Source organism: Buteo buteo, chromosome Z (genome assembly GCF_964188355.1).
Source record: "Buteo buteo chromosome Z, bButBut1.hap1.1, whole genome shotgun sequence".
Lineage (NCBI taxonomy): Eukaryota > Metazoa > Chordata > Aves > Accipitriformes > Accipitridae > Buteo > Buteo buteo.
This window is the reverse complement of record NC_134204.1, coordinates 10989010-11005934: the sequence shown is the minus strand read 5'-3', so window position 1 is coordinate 11005934 and position 16925 is coordinate 10989010. Positions and strand designations below refer to the sequence as shown.

Sequence of the window (16925 nt, the reverse complement as noted above, 5' to 3'; positions counted from 1 at the left end):
CCGTTCGGCTCCTAATCAAAAGCGCTCTGTCAATCCCTCGTTCGGAGGAGGGCTGCGGGAGCTTCTTCTCCTTCACGCTAATGTCTCACATGAGTCTTTCCTCCCCGTCTCCCTTCCCCCTTCCTTTTCTCAGCTTCAAGCCATCTCATCCCATTTTGGTCCATTTTGCTTTTCTCCCTTCCCTGTGCTTGCGGACACCCCGGTGCTGAGCCACTGCTCGGCTCCTCCTGGCTGGGAGCAGGGTGCACACAAAGCTGAGGCATCAGGGAGCTGGGATGGAGCAGGGCAAGGAGCCGTGATCCTCCTGAGCTCTGCAGGACTGCTGCCGACTGTCCCCTTCCCAGGCATCTTGCTCCAGGGTGCTAGTTCGCAGCTGCCCCATTGCCTTGCTTAACCTCCCCGCGCTGGCCTGAGCAGCTCAGTACTGCGGGGAGCACGGCTGGCTGAGACATCTGGAAAGCCACCATCGTTCCCATCCCATCACTGTCCCACAGCATCCCTGCACAGGGTTGGACTAAATCAGTTTAGACCCAGCAAGGGCAGCTCTGCCCTTCCCCACCTCCCTCATTTTGCTCCTTATAAACTCCGCTCTCCTGATGTCTTTCAGGCCAGATAGGAGCACCAGTTATCTCAGAAGATGCAGGGGATGAGGGACATGGTCTCCGCCCCATCCTAAGCAGGGACATGCAGCATCCTCCAAAGGCACCACAGCCTGTTGTGCTGCAGGTTTGTCCTCACAGCCCTGCTCTGCACTGCCAAACACTCGAGTCACATTAACTGACAAAAGAAACATCCACCGCGAGGCTAAATCTGCAAGACAGGGATATGCACCTTCCTTAACTCACCGACTTGAAGGCCACAGGAGAAAATTAGTTCATCTCACCTGACCTCCTGGGTTGCACAGGCCATTACGTCCCTCCGTGACTCCTCTATTGAGCCCAATAACTCGTGTTTGACTGAATCATCTTTCAGCAAGGCAGCCAGCCTTGCTCTGCAGATAACAAGCGACAGAGGAGCCGCCACTGCTTTTGGCAGTTTGTTCCGATGCTTAATCATTTTTTCTATTAAAAATATGAGCCTCATTTCTAATTTGAACGTGGCTGTGCTCAGCTTCCAGTCATTGGCTCTAGTTATGGCTTTGCTTGCTGGTTTAGTATACAGTATCTTCTCCGCTTGGAGGTAATTGCCAACGGGAGTCAGGGCATCCTTCCAGCTCCTCTTGAAGCCACTGAACAGACTATTTTAAGTCTTTCTCCTTTCAGCAGTTCCCCCTGCTCCCTTTGCATCCTTCTTTATTTTCCCTGCTTTTCCAAGGTCCTTCTCAAACTACTCCTCCCTTAACATCCCAGGACCAATCTACAAGGAGGTAAAATTGTCTCTTTGTTGGACTTACGCAGCATTTGGCAGAGCTGGCTCAATCCTGGCTCTGAAAGCCCCAGAATGGTCTTTTTTGCCATCCTGTCCCAATGCAAACTCACAGTGTGGGGTGTCTCCATCCTGGAACCTTCCTGCAGGATGTATCTTCTGTGCTCTCTGCAATTTTGCTTGTTTTCATCATAATTAAGCCCTGGAGGTGTGTGGCAGCACAGACCTCGCACCGCCACCAGCACCAGGCAGCTGCTCTGCTTGTGCTAAGTGAGAATCATCTCTGAGGTCTCCTCTGATCCACCACTCACTGGGAGACAGGGAAGCGAGAGAACAGAATGCAGCAAAACGATGCCTGCAATGACTATGTGTCACAGCAGCTTTGCGAGCTTTTTAATGCCTGTGAAAAAGCCTACCACTCTTTTTCACTTCTGAACAAAACCCTCAGCATCCTCCACGGGCCGACACAGCAGCCCCCGCACCACTATGGCAAAAATCACACCCACAAACACTGCCTTGGCAGCTAAAAAAGTGAGTGGTGTTTCACCTCCTGAGCCTCTGGAGGCAATGGGAGCATTTTTGGTGTGCTTATGCTGCTCCAGCAAAGCAAGCCTCAGTTGCAAAAGCCAAGTGTCACCACCAGCGCTTGCAGCAAGGAGCAGCCTGGTGCTCTTGCACAGTCCCCAACCCAGCAGCATTTTCCCACCTGCTTTGCATTAATGTGAATAGCAGGGGTGGCCACCGGACCAGATAGTTCCCTCCATGCTCTCTTCTCCAGGAGGAGTGCAGGGATCTGATTTTGGACCTTATTTCACCACTTATGTCCAATGCAGCAGGTCAACTGGAGATATGGGAATTCCCCCCTCCAGAGGCTTCACAGTTCTGTGTCCCTGCTGCAGGCCAGGAGCTGCTGCAGGGAGCAGAGAGAAGCAGAAATAAACCCACATGCTGGACAGCCATGCTCAGCCAGCTCTGGCTTGCTTGGCCAGGCAGCGGGAGAAGGAGGAGGGATGGGAAGAAGGGTTGGATGACGAAGGCTGTGGCAGAAAGGGGAGCACGTGTGGACATTGCCCATGGGTGATGTCTCCAGGCTGGCTGCCCATGAGCTGTCCCACTCCACAGTGAGATGCAGGGACCCAGTCCTTTGTGACTAGAGCACGCTGCTTCCCCAGGGTGGGCTGTGGTGGGTCGGAGCCCTGGGGTGGGGGGAGCCCAACCCGGCACAAGCCAGTTGGGAAGCCATGTAGGGTGAGGAGGGCACTGAACCACTAGTCTGGTTTCTAAGCTTAGTTGTGTGGCTTTGGGAAATTGCTCCCCAGCCTGTGCCTCAGTTTCTGCTTCTTCCTTTTCATTTAGGCTCTGACCCCTCTGCTTCCCACCGAGCTGGGGCTCTTCTCCCTGGCAGGGAGGGGAATGGGAGGTGGCAGGGGCTGTCCTGTGTCCCCAGCGCAGCACTGGAGTCCGGGTCCCTGGGTTTCAGTGAGGGCAAGGGAAGAAGAGGAGGAAGAAGCTGATGAGGCCGAAGAGCCTTTGCAGAGAGCAGCTGCACCTGGCTGGTGACTCAGGGAAGTCAGGCACAGAGGGGAGGGGGAGCAGCTTGGGTCCAAATGCAGAGAGCAGAGAGGAATCCAGCACCAAGGACTGAGTGTTAGGAAATCAATCAGGGCTAGAAAAGTGCCCACAACAGCCACAGACCCTCCAAGCCAGGATCCCCTCTTTGCAAAAGCACATTCAAAGTCATTGCACACAGTCGTTCAAGCACGCTGGGCCACACGACCACACCGCTGTACACACAGGGATGCTGCAGCATGCTGGTAGCAATGCACAGGTACACACGGGCAGGTCGTTGTGGCCCAAACCAACAACTGCAGAGATACATGCATGGGCACCTTTCTGCCCAGCACCCTCCGCTCTGTGCTCAGACGCTTAGACAAACACCTGTGCAGCACCGGATCCTTTGGGCTCTCACCCTGCCACAGGGATAGCTTTGAGAGCGCAAACCACCTTGTGCACTCCTCTGGGAGAAGTGTGTTTTGGGACCTGCAGGCCACGCCATCAGTGTGTCCCCCGCCATCAGAGGCAGGGATTCAGCATGGCAGCTATTGCCCAAAAAAGTGAACGGCACCATGTCAACTCCAAAGACAACAACAGACAGTGATTCCTAGCCTGTTCGCCATGCACACAATGTATTTCACAGCTCCCTGGCTCCAGCCTGCCTGAGTCCCCAGGCATTGGCTCAGACCAACACAGGTTGCACAGCATCCAGAAAGCAGCTGAAAGGCAGAGAGCTGCTTGCAGCCCTCTGCTTTCTTCCCTGACTGAGAGAACATGGCACGTGCACCCATAATACGTGACAACCCATGCTGCACAAGGCTGCTCCTTGTGGAACATGCACTGAGTTGGAGCGTGCTCAGCACGAAGCCACACACAATATAAGGCTGTGGCAAGGAAAAACATCTGGGGTTGGGAGTGGTCAAAACAGGGCAGCCCAACATGAGCAACAATACAGCACCAAGGTCTCGGCTCTGGCTCCCTAACCTCCCCGTGGTTTCCTGGCATTGACCCACTGAGTGATATCCTGGCCTCCAGAGATGGACAGCAGCATCATCTCCTCTCCCTACACGTCCGAGCTCAGCCACGGAGGCCATCAGGCTTCCCCTGTAGACCTGACTCTGGCCCGGCCCTGGTTTTGTGGTCGCTCTGTCCTCCACATCTCTCAGTTGGGGCAAGCTGCAGCACTGGGGAGCCACTGCTGGTCCCTGCTGCATGAGGTTCTGTGCAGGCACTGTCGGGCTCCAGCTCTTCACACACCCAGAGCGAGACCAAATTTCCCCATGCTGCTTGGCACAGCAGGTTGTCATTACTCACTTGCTTTTGGCAAACGCCCCGCACCCCTCTGCCTCCCCTGCACCACCAGCAGCCAGGCTGCCCAGTCTGGTACCCTGTGAGCTAGCAGGGAGAGGGATGAACGGCCCGCCGTTAGCCACATCTGCGCTTGGCAGGCTGTGCACGGCTCCTGTCGGTGCAGAGAAGACCATCCTGGAGAGAAAACAAGCAGCCGTCACCCTAGGGATGGTATCTTAAACCATTTTAATAAGGCATTTTGCTCCCCCTCCCCACCATCCCAACTCATGCAAACACTGTCTTGTTTAGTTGGCAGCAAATGATAAAGACCCCCAGGGAGCAGAGAAGGGGGGAGAAAAGGGACATCTGTTTAGAGTATTTCTACTGCGTGGCTCTCCCAGGCTATTTCTATCTCTTCTTGTCAAAATTTATCAACTGCGTAATTGTTTAAACAGCATTAAAGTGCTTGGAGCAAGAGCAACTGGAAATTGTCCTGTAGTTGCCTCTGGTACCGATGCTGACAGCTCAGGAGGGGACTGGGGAGAGAAGGGATCCATCGGGCATGGGAACCCTCTGACTCCTTTTCCGGGGGGGAGACACCACCCTGTCCTGCTAACGGGAGGGAAATAATCTCACTTTATTCCCAGTGCCCTATCCTGCTTTCCAGACCCAAGACTCTCCTCCCTCTCCTCTCCTCCCCGCCCTGACCTGCTGTTAGCACACATTTATTCTGCTAAATTATTTACAGCAGATGCACCGGCTTGAGAAACCATAGCTAATGACAATGTCTTTAACACTGAAGTACACTGGATCCTGCCCTGACCCTGCTGAGCCCTTGGCCAGGACCTCACTGCCTGCCTGGGCCCCACCATGGTTCCCAGCCACCACCAGCAGTTTTGGAGAGGGATGGAGAAGCACTGGGAGCTGGGAAAAGATGAGGATTCGTTGCTGCCTGCCATCTCCTCTCTTTCCAGGCGGGAGGGATGTGGTCACAGAGGATCCCCACTGTGGGGTCTTCCTGTCCCTGGAGAGACTACCTGGCCTGCGTCCCTGCAGACATGGGCACATGTGGCCAGTGACAAGCAAGAGCTATTCCTCATGCTGGTGACATCGGCAGGGTTTCTTCTGCCAGCACCGTCTGGGAAGCAGACTGTGATTTTCTTAAGTGACACAGCCGTGTGGAGCTGTTGAGTGGAGAAGGAAAAGCAGCATCCACATGTGGGGCATCGACCCCTTTGCTCCCTGCCCCATGGCTGCAGTGACAGGAGGTGGCCGGTCCCTCCCCTCCCAGTGCCCTCGAAGCTGGGGACCCTTCGCTGCCGGTGGGTGGCAGGAAACTCACACCAAATATTTTGACAAGGGGCACTTAAGAGCAGCCGAGACAAAACCCTTCCTGGCACAGAGGCCACCCAGCCCCGGGCATCCCTAATTCCAAGCACTGCAGAGCAGGGGCTGTGGGAAGCTGTTTAGACTGGACTTGGGCTTCTTTAATTATGGGGCTGGTTTTGTCATGTTAAGGAGGATAAACAAACCTCAGGAGAACGGGAGGAGGCTGTGCTGCCATCCGCCCGGGACACGGGATGCTGATGCTGCACGCAGCCTTTGGCATTCGTGCTAGGCAAGGACAGGGAAGGATTCCCAGGACGCTGCCAAGCCCCAAAGCCCTTTTTCCTCTCTCCAGCCCAGCAGCTGCTGGGACAGGGCAGGGGGCAAGAGCTAGGCTGCCCCCCGCCCCATCCCATGAGTATGTCCTCAGCCCTGCTGTAGGAGGGGATGCACAAGGAGCCTCCGGGTTCATTTCACATGTAGGTCCAAAGATTGAGACCCTGCTGGGTGCTCACCAAGAGGGTTCTTGCACCTCCGGCACCCTCTCTCTAATGGATGCTCCATCCCTGGCTCCGGCTGGTCACCAGCAGCCCCAGAACTCCCCCACCTCCACCCTGAGGAGTGGGCTGGCAAAGGGGTGACCATCTTCTCCACTTCTTGGTGCCCTCATGCCATGCGATGCTCCTGCCATGACTCAGGCGAAGCTATGAGCTCTCCATAGCACCCAACCTGGCATGAGCTCATCGGTCAGTGGGATCAAGCATGAGGCCATGTCCCTTCAGGTACCTGCCACGGGACATGGGACCCTGCATGCGTTGCCCATCTCCCAGGCATGCTTTTCCTTCTGGCAGGAGCTCTGCAGGTCACAGCATCGGCGAGGCCAGAGCAGAGCTGCCGGCGCTGCGGTCTCGTGCTGCGGCACCTAATAAATGCCACGTGCCGCTCCGCTCGCCCCACCGCCGCACGCTCCTCGCTGCCCCCGGCTCCCCCGCACGAAGCAAGGGGCCGCAAGGATGGGAGAGGGGATATTTTTATTGTTTCTGACACCGGCTGCCCCAGATTATCATATTTTACATAGCGAGCCAAAGAAGCATCACTCTGCTATGCTGCAGCTGGGCAGGCTGCCCAGCCCAGCAAGGGAAAGGACGGGAGGAACGCAGCGGGGCGCGGGTGTGTGCATGCGTGGGTGCAAGCGTGCGAGCGCATGCACACGTGGGCCATGGGGCACGGCTTCATTCAACCCTTCCCGCTGTGGCACGGCAGCGTGCATCCCGCCGGATGGGGCAGAAAGGTCACCTGCTGCCTGCAAACGTGTTTGTTTTTCTAGTCCAGCTCCTAATTCGATTAGGACTAATTGCATTTGGGAGCGTGGTGGGGTTTTTGGTTGGGTTTGGGGTTTTTATTTTGCCTTCTCCTTAAAAAGCTGGGATGGCAATTTGCGTATTGTTACCCAGCATGCTGTTCCAGCTCCCAGCCAGGCCAAGACCCAAAAAATGGGCACAGGCAGCAAAATTCGTCCATTGTATTTTCCCAGCCACGAACAAACAGCTTGGCATGGAAAGGCAGTGATTGGAGAGCCCGCATGCCTCATGAAATAAAGCCGAATTTTGATGAACGAAGCACTCCTGCAATCTGGTTGACCTCGTCCATCAGAGTCTCTTTCTGTGGCTCTTGGGAACCAGGAAGGTGATGCTTGGCTGTGAAGTCTCCCAGGGCCCTTGAAACTACCCAGCCCCCAGTGCCACAGGCATGTGGGGAAAAATCAACCACAATCATAGTAACAAACCCAACAGCTTTGGGGTGCATCTCCCGACGCCGGAGTATCAGCAGCCACATGCTTAAATTTATTAGCTCCATCCCTGCCATAGATTTGGTCGAGGTTAACGTAGTCCTGCCCCAAGCATTGCTTGGGCACAGCCTTGGGGCTGGCCTCGCACAGGGCTATCCCCAAGGGGCAGGAGCACATTTGGAGGGTGAGAGGGATGAATCGCAGGGGCAGGCGCTGCTCTCTGCCAGCTGGCCCTGGTGCTGGGGAACGGTCGCAGTCATGTTTAACTTGCTGCTCTCGAAATAGCCTCAGTTTACATGGCTGCGGGAAAGGATTGGATAAGTTCATAGGGGAAAAATCCATCAAAAGGGCTTTTTAAAAAAACACAAGCCTGGCGTCACAGATCACTGGCCACAAGCAGGGAAATATCTGCACGCGCTGACCCTGAGCCCATGCTTCTCCATCAGCAGCCGTGCCAGCCGCAGGAGCACTGGCCTGACTGACAGCACCCTGCCCTGTGGCAGAGGCATCCTTGCTGATGGCTTGTTGGAGCCTGCCAAACCTCTATTTTCCCAAGACAGCATGTCTCCAGTGCCCTCCTGCAGTTTTTCCCACCAAAACAACCAGTGGAAGCAGGTAGGCAGACATTGGTCCCCGGCACTGCCTTCCTCCGCTGTTTAGCCAGTGTCCATCACAGGATGCTCACACCTGCCCTGGTGCTGCATCCCTCGCCAGGGGAGCTGGAGGTATGTGTCTCACATTGAGAGGTTACCTTCTTTGTTTCTTCTTCATTTTGGATGGGTGAAAAAGAAAAAAAGTTATAAAAACAACAACAAAAAAAGATGCAAACTGCAGTCCAATCCTCCGGTTGCAGCTGGAGCCCAGCTGGGAGGAAAGGGACTTCTAAGACAGAGAAAAGGGAGGCTCTGATTATTTATTAGTGGCCGATGTTTGATCGCTTGCTAATCAGGCCAGAGAACACACTCGGGCTCTCCCTGCCTCCCCGCTCACATGTGGTTCCTGTTGCTGTGCCCCTTCCCCCCTCCCTCTCTCTGGTTTTGCTTTGTTTGTGTTTCTGTTAATTTGGTTGTTTTTCCATGTCGTTTTCCGTCAAACCGCATGTTTTTTCCCCTTTCTCTCGCCAGCCGCTGCAGTGACAGACATGGAGGAAGGAGGCCAGCCTGGAGCCGCTTGCCCACTGCCAGTGCCTTTCCCACCATCATCTGGGAGGCAGCAATGCCCATGGGGCAGGGCTGGGGCTGGCACCGGGCGATGAGCCCCTGTGCCGCCACGGAAATGCGGAGGGCAACTCCAGTGCCTGCATCCTGACTCGTGTCCCTGCTGCTGGAGGGGATTTTGCTGTATTTCCTCTCCAATGCAGACCCCATCCCTGCCTGCACCCCAGCCCACCAGGCAGCAGCCTCGTTAGGCAGCGGGCAGAGCGACAGGGGGGGGGCCAGCAGCACAGCTGGCAGCGCTTGGGCATCCCCAAAGCTGGGCAGAGGGGTGAAAGCAGAGGTGCAAACGGGCAGAGTCGCCGGGTCAGGATGGAGATAAGCAGGTTAGAAAGGGACAGAGGGATGGGAGTGGAAGGACAGACGCCCGCCCTGGCTGCCTCCCTCCCTCCCCTCTTTGCACACAAGGCCTCCCCGCTCCCATGTGCGCTCTCCGGCTTCTGGCAGCCTTTCCGCCGCGCGTTTCCACTCCTCTCTGGCCCATTAGCAGTATTTTTATAACATTCTGTAATGCACGGAGCCGTGTGCCAAACCTCAAGAGCACATTATTTCCCAACGTCTTTGTTATATCCATCCCCGGGCCCTCTGGCCGCGTGTTTCCAAATACAGAGCTGTGGCTCACGGGGGCAGCCGGGAGCCCGGCGCCGTGCTCCCGGTACCCGGAGCCTTCCCTTCCCTCCTGCCTGCTCCTGGCGCTCAGTCCCGGGCTCAGACCAGGGATGCTTGGTGTGCAAAAAGCCCCGGCCCCATCGCCTGCTGCTTCTGACCACGCTCAGGCATCTGCCACTCTCCAGGCTGCAGGGCAGGTGATCCATTGGAGAAAAACACAGAGCATCCTGGTTCTTCACCTCACGCTCAGCTGCCTGAAAAAAGGAGGCAGAGCAACACGTCGCTGCTCGAAGTCTCCTGGAAGAGGCTGCCCTGGAGAAGCACGACCTTCCCCAGGGCCAGTTTGTGCTCGGGATGATTAACGCCCTGGAGATGGGTGATCTGGGACCCTTAGGGATAAGCAAGCCTGTGGGCCCTTCCTCCTCTCCGGGGTGGGCTCTCCATCTGTTGCCCACCCCATCCCGGGATGCACATTGTTCCCACTGCATGTGTGCCGGTGTACCCATCTCTGCGGGGGACGAGGTAGTCTGGCTACCCCCAGCCTCTGTGGGGTGCTGCTGGGCTCCCAGCCGCATCCCCCATGATGTGGACCCGGGTGTCAAACCCCACCCCAAGGACCAGACGAGTTACCCATATCCTCCTGCCTGCCTGCTGAAGCACACCAATGAGACACGTTCACGCACTTTGTGCCTTTTGCACCATTACGTAGCATCCTGGCCCCTCCAGCATGAAATTCCCACCCCAGAAATCCCCAGGTCCCCCCGCAGCTCTCCCCCCACATCCCACCAGAGCTCCCTGGTCCTTGTGGGCCAGAGCCATTATGGTAGACGCCACTGAGAGTGGTCCAAAGGCTGATGCCGAAGCTCCCCCATCCCTCCCAGCAGCTCCCCTTTCAGCACAATCTGATCCCCTTTAGCCATTTCCTAAGCCGTGTTCCAACTCTCGTACTAATCCACATTTTCTCTGGTTTAACTCATAATTTCCCATGTGGCATCATAGCAAATACTTCACTGAAGTCAAGACAGATTACATCGACCACATTTCTGGGCTTAGGAAATCAGTTCCCTTATCAAAGAGAGCTATCAGGTTAATCTGGTGTGATATATCCCTGGCAAGTCCCCCTTGTATTTTTCTCCCATTTTCCATTTGTCTCCACGTCTTTAATTGCTCCTTCTTCCAAGTGCGCCCTGCGGCCCCGCTGTGCTGTGGGGTCAGGCTGTCTGATCAAGATTTTTCCTTCTCTCAAGCACAGGAGACACGTCCCCTCTCCCCACAGCACTGGGTATCACCACTGACCTCTCAGCTGCTAATGAGCCTTGCTAACGAACAGGAGATGAGGAGATGTTCTCACCTGGGGATGAGGTGCTCCCCAAGACTTCAATGCATCATTTTCTTTGAAGGTGCCTCCAAGACAGAGGACCATCTCCAGGTTTTATCCTCCCTCCTCTCCCCCAGCCTGGGCTGCCCTTGCTCTCAGCATTGCTGCTCAGAGTTCATTTGGTATCGGGCTTTGCCGAGCTTACCTTTAATCTCCTCTGAAACCTGGCTGCAGAGCCAGCTCCGCTCTTCTCTCCTTGTTTGCTCCGTATTTATACGGCTAACCCCCCCTTTTCATTTCCTCTGCAAGGTCTCGCTCAGCTTGACTCCTGGCAGGTCTCCCTTCATCCCTGTGCTCGCTGACCCCCATGACAGAGCTTGCTTTCCTAATTGACACTCTTTCCTGGTCCTCGCCGCTTCTCTGCTCCTTCCCCACACCCTTCCTGTGGCGTTGTCAGCCCAGGAGCACCCCTGCCTCACTTGGGGTGCATGCTCCAGGTACTGTCACTTATCTAGTGAGATCCCTGACGCTTCTCCGTCTGCGGCCCCCAGCCCCTCAGTCCTGCTGCCGTCATCTTTCTTGTTGCCCCAGTAAGAGAGGAAAATGCAGGCACAGGCCTGTTTTCATTTAACTTCCCATGCAATTGAAACAAAACAAATCCAAGATCCCTCAAACCCCAGGGCTGTGCTCAGCTGCAGCAGGGATGCTACCACAGGGCCATGGTGCAAACCTCCCCCAAGCCGCCCATCTCCACCTCCATCAACATGCCCATGCCCATGCCCATCTCCATCCCCTCCTGGGATGCTCCCAAATCTTCTCCTCTGCAGCAGCCTGCACACCTCCAGGGAATCAATCATGGCCTGCAGAGGCAGGAAAGTTGGGGGAGGTGCAGGCAGGGGCTGCGGGTGGCAGCGCTGGGAAAAGAAACCTCGTGGAGAACATTAAATTAAAATCCAGGCAATTAAATTAATTACCACTAAAAGTGTCTCACCTGATTAGTTCCTTGCATACTTAATTGTGTTAACAACACCGGGCATTCACTTATTTATTTGTCACCTTCTCTCCTGGGGCTGGTGGCCCCTGCAGTGTTCAACCAGGCTCCTCAGCTGCCCAGTGCTCAGGTGGGCTGTGAGCCTCCAGCAAATGGGAACACACGGTAATAGGAAACAGCAGGATTTGGGCTCTAACACTGAGCAATTCCCATGGGTCCTGAGCGGATTGACAGGGATTACTATTAGTGAGGTGCTTAGCAGATGGAAGAGCCATTGCAAAGTCACGGCGATGCCACAGCTGCACAGGAGGTAGTTGGAGGCTGCAGCCCCCTCCCTTGTCCCCTTTTTATCTCCAGACCTAGGCTGCAGCCCCCCATGCACTGGCACAGCCTGGGACCTCTCCTCAGATGGGATCTGCCCAAGCACAGCCTCCTCCTGCTGCCACCCGCACTACACCCAGCTCCTGTGTTCCCTGTCTCCGAACTACACATGAACACCTCCTCACCCCAACAGCGCAGTTGAGAAGCCCCTGATCCATCTGTCACGGTCTTTTTGTCTGCCATGCTCCCAGCCTTGACACCTACTCGCTGCCATACCCACTGCCCTGCGCTGACTGCTCTCCCCTTGCCTGCTTCTCACGTTGCCTTTCAGCTTCTTCCAGCACCCCTTCCTCTTGGCCCATGTGTCAGGATCCCTCCCAGCAGACCCGAAACCATGAGTTGGACACCATGCAGCATTCCTCAAACTTGGATTTCTTCAGTTGACCCACAGGTGCAGTAAGCCCCTCCTGCCTGATTTGCAGGGCTTATGCAGCCCTCGTCTGGTCCTCCTGCAACCCTCTGCCCCTGGACCACGGTCTAGGTTGGAAACATCACTTTGGTTCTGATGCAAGGTGCAGAAAGTGAGACAAGGAGCAGAGAAAGGCTCTGCCGTGCCCTCCAAACCTGGGAATGTACGGCTACCTACAGGACACATCCCCACGTGGTGGGGGTCCCAGCTGGTGCCTCGCAGCACCCTCCACAGCAGTTACCATCCCACAGCCAGCTCTGCCGGCTGGTGCTCCCAGTCACCCACTGCTGCCAGTTGCAGACGCCGTACTGTGAAACACACAGTTGCCATCAGCTGTACAAACACAGCAGCCCACCGAACACACAGTTGCTATCAGCTTTCAGCATCATGTGAAATATAGCACAACTCTTATCTCCCACGCCGAGACCTGTGAATCAGTGCGTCTCGAGCTTAAGATATGCAAAATGCTGGGAAACGTGCAGCTGTCCTCCAACACGTCTGTGCACAGAGGCTCCTGCAAACACACAGCAACTGCCACCGCCTTTTGGCTGCTCCTCTGAAACAACCGTGCTGCAGGAACCCCGGCCAGGACTTCTCCCTTTTGGCTGCAATCCCCTCTGACAGCTCAGCCCCAACTCTTTCCACCTGCAGAGATGGTGGTCGTGGTACTGGGCTGGATGCAGAAGCAACATCCCTTCTCAAATTGTTCCTGGGGCATCATTTAATCTACTGGCTTTGATGCAAAGTTTGGGGCAGGAGGGGCTGCTCCCATCCTGCTCCTGGGATTAGTATGCTACAAGGGGCTCGTATGGCAGGGTGCGGCAGGCAACTGTATGTATGGAAAGTATAGGGGTTGGCATGGCAGGAAGGGGCTGTGAGGGGTCAATATGGGAGCAGAGAGTGTGGCTCTGTCTCCTTCAATGTCACATGCTGGGGTACTCACTTCCCACCCTCAGGTAGGTCTGGTATTTCAGGTGCCAGGAGGAGCCCTCATAGCAGGAGTACTGGCCGCTCTGTGTCAGGTCGACTTTCTTCAGGATCAGGTAGGACCCGTTCAGGTGGGACTCATCGATGTCGGTGCCATTGGCTGTCCAGGTCACGGCTGCGTCCCAGTCCATGGAGCCACACTTCATGGTCACGTCCGCGCCTACCCGCTCATACTGGATGTGGGTCTCTGTGGGGAGGAAGAGGAGAAAAACAGGTGAGCTTGGAGCCCCATGGGAACGGCTGCCTTGGCAATAGGATCTTACCATCATGTCTAAGAAGTGAGAGAAGGACTGGGGCATGGACTGACACTGTGTTCGTGGCCAGGTTCTCCTCCTGGCCCCGATAATGATTCATTTTAACCTTAGACTAGAGTGGATCAGCTGGCAAAGACCAGGGGATCAGGACTCATGTACCACCTCTATCTCACAGGATGTTTTCCTCTGACCTTCATCTTGGAGGAGACATGTCAGGGCTGCATGTATAGCTCACCAGCCAAATGCCCCATGGCACAGCCAGACACTCAACACCAGCAAGTCATTGCCACTCCTGTACCTACGTGACTTGTTGCAGGATGCAAACCAAATGCGTGTGTGAGAAACTCCCAGCAGAGAGATGACAGAGCCCCAGGACTTATCACCAGCAAACCTGAGTTATTTACTAGTAGAGCTGGAAAGTAGGCCCCTGCCCTTGCAATTCCCTGCCCAGGAAATCAGGTGGGAGGATTGCAACCTACCAGTGCTGTGCTTTGGAAAGGGGCAGCTGCTTGGTGCATGCTATGCTGTTTGTTTCCCTGCCTGGCTTTTCTTCTCTCTCTGCAATAACATGATGCCTTGCTGAGCTGCTTGATTTAGCAGCTTGTGAGTGGGGCAATACAGCTCATTGGGCACCAGCTGCCTAATTGAATTTTCTCAGGTTTCTGGACAGGAGCTCGAGCTGACATTCATTAATGATCCTTAGCAACTGAATCTTTCCTGTGCTGCTACACTGGCTGTGCTAAGCTGCGTGTGGCAAGGATAAAACCATGTGTGTGTGTGTGCGTGACACGGGGTGAAGCAGGACAGGTGGATGAGCAGGGGATGAAGTTCCTTCAAGGCTTCATCAAGCCTTTGTGCACAGACAAGGGTGGTTCAGTTCTCAAAATACTCCTGGGTTTCAAGAACACATTTGACAAGGTGCCTCCCAAGGAAACCAAGCAGCCCTGACACACGAGGAAAGTCCTTGCAAGGATTTATAGCAGCTAAAGGTCAGGAGACCAAAGGTGAGAACAAGCGGTCAGACGTGGCAGTAGAAGACGTCACCAGTGAAGTTCGACAGAGATCAGAGAGGGATCTGAGCTGCCCAAAACCCTCATAACTCATGGGGAAAAGGGGGTCAAGGCAGTGAGAGGAGACAGTGTGCTGCCGAGGCTGTCAGGGCAGCCAAGTTACAGCTGGGTGCAAAAGCGCTGCAGAACGATCTCATGGTACAGACCCCCCAGGCCATAACACTGTGTCGATAAGCACCCAGGGATGCACACAGGGCAAATGAAGCCTTGCTTCTCCAACCACTCATGGTTCCAAATGAGCTGCAGCCTCCATGGAAACATCTCTTGGAGTCATCACGCTCACTTCCCTGAAAACAACAGCTCAGTGGTGACCGAAAACACAAACCCAATGCTAGGAATTATTCAGAAAGGGATTGAGAACAACATGGAAAGCTCTGTACTCTAAAAGCCATGCACAAATTTGTTGCCGTCCTGTTATGAGTACAGTTCAGCTGAAAACAGAGCAGAGAAAGGAAACAGGAATAGCAAAGGCTGGAAAGAGCCCCCGCGTAAGGATGGCTTAGCAGACTTGATCCCTTCATCCATAAAAGGAGACAACTGAGTGGAGACGTGATAGACACCTAAGCAATGATGAGTGACGTGGAAAGGACAAATAGAAAAAGATCACTTGCTCCTTGCCGTAATAAAATAATTAGCAGCAAATGAAAACAAGCAAAAGAAAGTGCGTTTTTGCACAAAGTATGATTAAATTACAGAAACTCATGTCCATCAGATGCTGTGGATGTCAACATTTGGGCGAAAATAGTGATTAAATGAATCCATAACAGAAGACACCACCCAGGGTGGTGAAACACTGAGTTGGCCCAGTGAGCCTGGGGAGGCCGCAGGCAGCTGATGGTGGGGAGGGACAGGAGAAGCACCTCCTGTGCTTGTCCTGCTTCTTTCTCCCTCTCTAGACATCAGCTCCTGGGTCCTCTTGATAGGTGGGACCACATGGGCATGATCCAGCTATTCCTTGTGTGAATGCCCACAGCGTGAGCCTGTCTCCTGAAGGAGAGAGCCCCAGGGTGAAGCTGGTCCTGGAGAAGTCCTTGGCAGGTCTGAGTGCTCCTGCAGATGGTCTGTCAGGACAACTACTTCTGACAGGGAAACAGCACCCTTGGGGATGCTATCCCTGCTGGGAAATTGGGCACTAAGAACAGACAGGGAAAAATTGGGTTGTAGCAAGTAAGATGCTGGTGAGACGCCTCAGGATCATCTCAGACACTAGCCAAGGATGGGGACATTTGAGAAACTGCATTGATCAGACAAGTGTGTTTCAAGTGTCTTAAAAAAGCTTAGAGCATATACTGACAAGCAGAAAGAGGGGAGAACTTAAAGCCTGAGGCATCTGTGTGAGGAGGGGTAGCTGGAATGGGCCCAGATAAACAGGCAGACACGCAGAAGTGTGGAATAAGATGGATGGGTGGACAGATGAATGAATGTGTGTGATCGCAGACAGACAGACAGCTGGCTGGATGAGCACAGATGGGATGAAGGGAAGTGTATGAAGACGAAAGGATGGATGGCTATGCAAGTGGATGGATGGATGGAAGAATGGATGGGCATATATGGGGATGCAGAGAAGTGCAAGAGGATGGAGGGATAAGCGTATAAGCAGCTGGCTGGCTGGCTGCGTATGTGGATGGAGGGATGGGTGGACAGATGGGTGCATGGGTAGAGGGAGGGAGAGATGGAAGGACCAACAAATGGCAGTGGTGTTGGGTGGATGGTTGACTGTTCAAATGGCTGTGGAGGTGGGTGCATAGATGGATGGATGGACAGATGACTAGGCAGATGGGTGGAAGGATAGATACAGATAACAGAGTTAAAGTAAGAGTCCCAGCATCTTACTCAAGTTCTCCTCTGATTTCTTCTATTGCATAAGGCAAAGACATTTTCTCTTCCCCTTTCCTGCTAGCTCACAAAAGGCCATTGTCTCTCCTGGCCTTACACTGGGGGATCTGCTCAGCAGAGACACTGGAGACGCTGCACCACCCACCAGCCTTGTGTGGAGAAAGTGGACCAGTGCAGCAGTGGACCAACAGACCTGCCTGCCTTGCCTGGCTCCTGTCTGCCCAGTGCCCAGCCCCAGGGAAGGTCTGAGAGTGGGGGAAAGCTCTGGGGTGTCCAGCTCTACTTCTCAGGATTGTGGCTGAGAGCTTGTCTGTAGCTGGTGGCAGCAGGACTAAGTTGGGAAGGGGGAAAAGGCACCTTGAATTATTTCCTATTTGTCCTTAAACACAGTACAAACACGTTGGCACTCATTCAGAAGGGCTGCGGGAGCCATTCCTGGAAGACAGGTCTTTGAAAGCAACACTGCCTTCCAATGCAATGATTTAAGGCCCCTGACAAAGGAGAAACCCAAAGCACAGCTTCGGAGGAGGCG

The 16925-nt window shown here is 54.6% G+C and overlaps 1 protein-coding gene across 5 annotated transcripts in view; it reads right to left on the bottom strand.

Annotated features, from left to right (window-relative positions):
* CNTFR (ciliary neurotrophic factor receptor) overlaps window positions 1-16925 on the bottom strand; it is a 214230-nt gene that overhangs the window by 47604 nt on the left and 149701 nt on the right. For all 5 annotated transcript variants that reach the window (XM_075020556.1, XM_075020558.1, XM_075020554.1 and 2 more), the window contains one exon: window positions 13190-13420. In XM_075020556.1, the coding sequence (XP_074876657.1) occupies window positions 13190-13420 (231 nt within the window). The remainder of the gene's footprint in view (window positions 1-13189; window positions 13421-16925) is intronic.